Source organism: Dysidea avara, chromosome 6 (genome assembly GCF_963678975.1).
Source record: "Dysidea avara chromosome 6, odDysAvar1.4, whole genome shotgun sequence".
In the NCBI taxonomy this organism is placed as follows: Eukaryota; Metazoa; Porifera; class Demospongiae; order Dictyoceratida; family Dysideidae; genus Dysidea; species Dysidea avara.
The window spans coordinates 33991471-33995846 of NC_089277.1; the positions used below are offsets into that span (position 1 = coordinate 33991471).

General features: G+C 39.1%; 1 protein-coding gene across 1 annotated transcript; it reads right to left on the minus strand.

The window, feature by feature from the left end:
• Window positions 1–244: 244 nt before the first annotated feature.
• Window positions 245–2738, minus strand: LOC136259424 (gamma-aminobutyric acid type B receptor subunit 2-like). Its single transcript, XM_066052912.1, has one exon. The coding sequence runs from the start codon at window positions 2584–2586 to the stop codon at window positions 295–297; it is 2292 nt and encodes a 763-aa protein (XP_065908984.1). The 5' UTR covers window positions 2587–2738; the 3' UTR covers window positions 245–294.
• Between the last annotated feature and the right edge of the window lie 1638 nt (window positions 2739–4376).

Sequence of the window (4376 nt, forward strand, 5' to 3'; positions counted from 1 at the left end):
ACAATACCTCTGGATTGCATCTCCTCATTGGTATATAAAATCCTAGGGAAATCATTCCCTAGCCTTCCCAGCAATCTAGAGTATGCTATATACACATGCTAAGTGTGCTTTGGACACTATTGGTTAATGTTGTAGGCAGGCCCTAACTTGTATGTACTTACTGCTCTATATATAGTCCCTCTGATGTCTCTTGGCAACCCTAATGATACTAGCTTTCACGTATTCCATTTCAAAGTTAGATTTTCATTGTGAAAGTTTACAATAAACAATTGCCAAAATTAAAATACATAGAAACTACCTATGACAATAATAGTTTTTTAAAACTGGCAACACTTTTGGTATAAACAGAGCCAACTGACATATGTACACAATACACAAAAAAGCAGTACACTGCAACATTAAGGAAACAGATACCAAGTTGTAAACATCATTGGCAGGTGAAAGCAAAGCTGACATAGTTAAGCAGATAGTAGCAATGGGGATAGTGGCATATAAAAATATGGCCACATTTTTTGCATCATTAAAATGTTTATGTTTAGCATCATTGAAATGTTTACGGTATACTCGACGAATCAGAAAGGCCAATGAACATAAAATTACAGCCATGAGAAAGTGCGGTATGTAGAATAATCCAAATAAATGAGGAGGTAGACAATATACTACAAACTTTTGACTAAACTGATCTTCTTCTTTAGGCAAAAATTTTTCCTCTGCAATGTTACTCTCATTAACGAGTGTGAACACCACATGATAAACTGTGTTGACCAATATCCAACCAACTGATATACCAATAATAGCAATGTCAGTAATCAACCACCTCGGTTTACGTTTGAAAGAATAGAATAATCGGTAAATCCTCCAGCTCTTTAGTAATGTAATATTGAGAATCAGTAGCAGTCCAAGATCAAACAGCCATTGTGTTGTCTGGCATATGGTTGAGAATATTACCATGTCAAGTTTTGTGATTGCAGTGATTACAAGCAGCGTTCCACTTAGCAGTAATAAGTTGTTACCAGCAAACAACATATAATTTAGCTGAGGGCTAGATGCCTTGATTAAGTAAAAATTTTGATAACGAAAATTGATGAAAGTGGAGAAACTGGTCCAAAGGAATCCTACTACTAAAAGTACTAACATCACTATACCAGCCCACGTCTGAGCCAGCACTGTTTCTGTTGGGAACTTATCTGAGGGAGGATCATCTGCTGACCACAATAAGGCTGAGTTATTAATTGATAAATTACCAAGCCTTGAACTATTACTCGAAGGATGGTAGAGACCAACTATATTGAGGATTCCATTTTCTTGAATCTGGCTAAATGTTATAGCAAGTAGTCGTTCACGTTCTTCACTAAACGAGACTTCCCCTGAAGCACCTGCAAAATTAATTTTAGCTAATTCTTCTACTATTGTTCCAGAAACAAAACAGTTTCCTAATGAAAAGTCAGTTAAACTGGAATTGCACTGGTGTAATTTTTCTTCCGTATTGTGCAGTGCCAAACCCAATGTCCACACAGAGTCATAAGTAATTGTAGCCCAATCATTTAACAATGAGGAGCTGTAATTGTCTCCTTTCTCAGTAGCATATTTTCTAGATTCTACAGTATAAGATTCAAAGTAATGATCAAACTTATTGCCAGTGACACTAATGGTGCTATCAGTGGTTAATTTGTAGCCCAGGCAAATACTTCCTTGTATTGCTTGTTTCAATTCTTCCTTACCCGTGCAGTATTTTCCAGTTGAGTTATCTATTATAATATGACATATATCAATAAGGATCCATATGATGTGAGGGTATACAAGTTTTTGACGGTGAAGGTAACACATAAAGTCACCAGCTGTTACCCTATCAGTGGCATACAGTATGCCAATTCTCATACCAGATGAACGGATGCCATTTACATCAATGAATTGTATGTAGTCCTCAAAAGATTCACCTTCATGGTTAAAGTCACTGCTGTACACTTCTTCTGCATCACTAATATAATACTGGATACCAGCACGTAGGGAATAGATGAAATGGTCTATCCAGATTTCATTTAAGCCATCGAATCCAATCTTGTGCACACCATAACGTTTCCAATTAAACTTGTCAAGAATACTAATTACTGCTTCAGAAGTTGATCCATCACTAAATATTGTTCGAAAGAAGTAAGGATATGAGCTGGTGAAGGCCAGAAAGTGTGAAGTTGCCCCATACGATACTTGAGGTAGACAGACATCATCTCTTCCAGCAATGGAGGCAATAGGTATGGTAGAACTGGAACAACCAGCTCCTAAAATGGCCACTGGTGTATGTTCAGTGTGCAGAGTGTTGGTCACAAACTCGAGAACTCCTGTGTCACGTGCACAACCAGAGTTAGCCTCTATCAATTCTAATTCAAATCTAGGCAGAATGCTATCATTTCTGTTTATCTCATCTATAGCCAATCTTGCAGCTGGTATGACATATTCTCCATCCCAGGCAGATCCTCGATATGGGAACAAGCCAAGGATTCGAAGAGCAGTTTTATTACGAGTAACGGCAGACTGCACCATCACAATTACTGTTGCTGCTAACACGAATAGAGAGTTCAGCCTATTCATTTTTGCTGTATGAATCGCTCTCAATATTGGTAGTGACAATGAAGGGGAGTTACTCGGCTATACTAAATCCACGCCAATTAAGGAATTTCAGTTCCTGTTTCAGTGAAAATAAGTCTTGTTTACGCGATGATGTATACTGAGCTATGTAGCTAGCTATTAATATTGACGTCATCAATGCGTAACGACCCGGCAGGCAGCGTAAGTTTCATGCTCCTTTGCCGCCTTCGGCGGCTCATAAGCTCCTGGTGCTACTCGACCACAAACTGATTATAATTATTTAAAAACTATCTCAACTTATCACAATGGGGCACCAGATTTGGTACGTGCTTTAGTCCCGAAAAAAGCGTATTCATGAGAACCACCTATAACTGTATCACCTATAACTAATACCATTAGGCCTTTAATTTTTTTTATGATTTTATTTTCCCGGGGTGCCTGCACCCCTTGCCACCACCCCCAGCACCAGATGGTAAAAGTGCTGGACAAAAAGACTGTAAACTCAAAAAAATCAATGAGATGGCAACACTTGGCCTTCCGAAATAGCAAGGTCAAGTGCTCCAATGGTCACAGGGCTGCCACGGTGTGACCTTGCTCCACGCAAGCAGGTCACTGCTGACCTGAGCAAAGAGAAGCTGGTGGAACATCTAATCCATGACACAACACTGCTGTAAGATTGGCCCCGTTGAGTTGATAGCATAGAAGCTAGACGTTTATAAGCAACTGTAGCCGCACTACCCATCCCTCCAAACGTGGAGAAAACCAATGGAGTGAATGAGCCCATTTCAACATCTCTTATTCTCTGTTCATACATCCTTTGTTTATCTCTTTCAAACCTTCTGTACAAGAAAGAAACCGCTGTGTTTCGATAACTGGGAGCAGTTGGATTGAAAATTCTAACATCAAAGAAAGCCTTCTGATGACGACTTCCCCAAAAACCATGTGCACTTACATCTAAACGTGCCTCATCCTCCACATTAGCTGTGGCATAGTGAAAGGACTCACCAGTTAGGCCCCTATTTGGTGATTATTAGTTTCTCATCCACCGCCCGCATCCATAGATCCTTTACACCGAGCTACCGCATGGTAAGCCATTATTTACTCTGCGCATGCTCAGAAGAACACGTGATACCAAACTGTTATAATTTTTGTTGATGAACGCTACAATGCGCTATATATCACCAGGAGAACTGTTGTTTTCCACAAAGTTTGCTGTGAGTCTGATCCAAAAATAAAAAGATCAAGATCAACATTTATCATGGGTACATGGTTCGTACATAAGCTAGCCATCATAGCAGTGCCTTTTGATGGGTTGAAAAACAAAGGTGTACCAGCTACAGGGTTACAAAGCAAAACCCAAACTTGTAAAATTGTGGCATCGAGATACTATATAATAGGACAGTCACCATGGTGTAAAAGTGCACAAAGAATGTTGGAAAAATTTAAAGGGTTTAGACTTCCACACTGAATACGCAAATTTCAACCACCAAGCCACTGTTATCATGGTTGTTCACTTCAGCTAATATGAAATTATAGTTTAAATCTTGATATAATATTTCATAAATCTAGCAATACCCACAGTGTAGTGTGCTGGCTTTCTTGGCTGCACGACACATTTCCATGCATCTTGATGGATGTTTATAATAAAATGTACCTCACCAATGTGACGTCAGATGATATAGTGCAACAAGGCATGAACTTAATAATATTTTCAGCGTTTCTGTAACAATTCCTTACCATGTTGTCACAGAATGTGTGTCTGCAGTCAACCCAGATTGTAGCATACATGGTGC

Coding starts and splice junctions, on each gene's coding strand:
- LOC136259424 (XM_066052912.1), bottom strand. CDS start 2,586: ATGAATAGGCTGAACTCTCTATTCGTGTTAGCAGCAACAGTAATTGTG.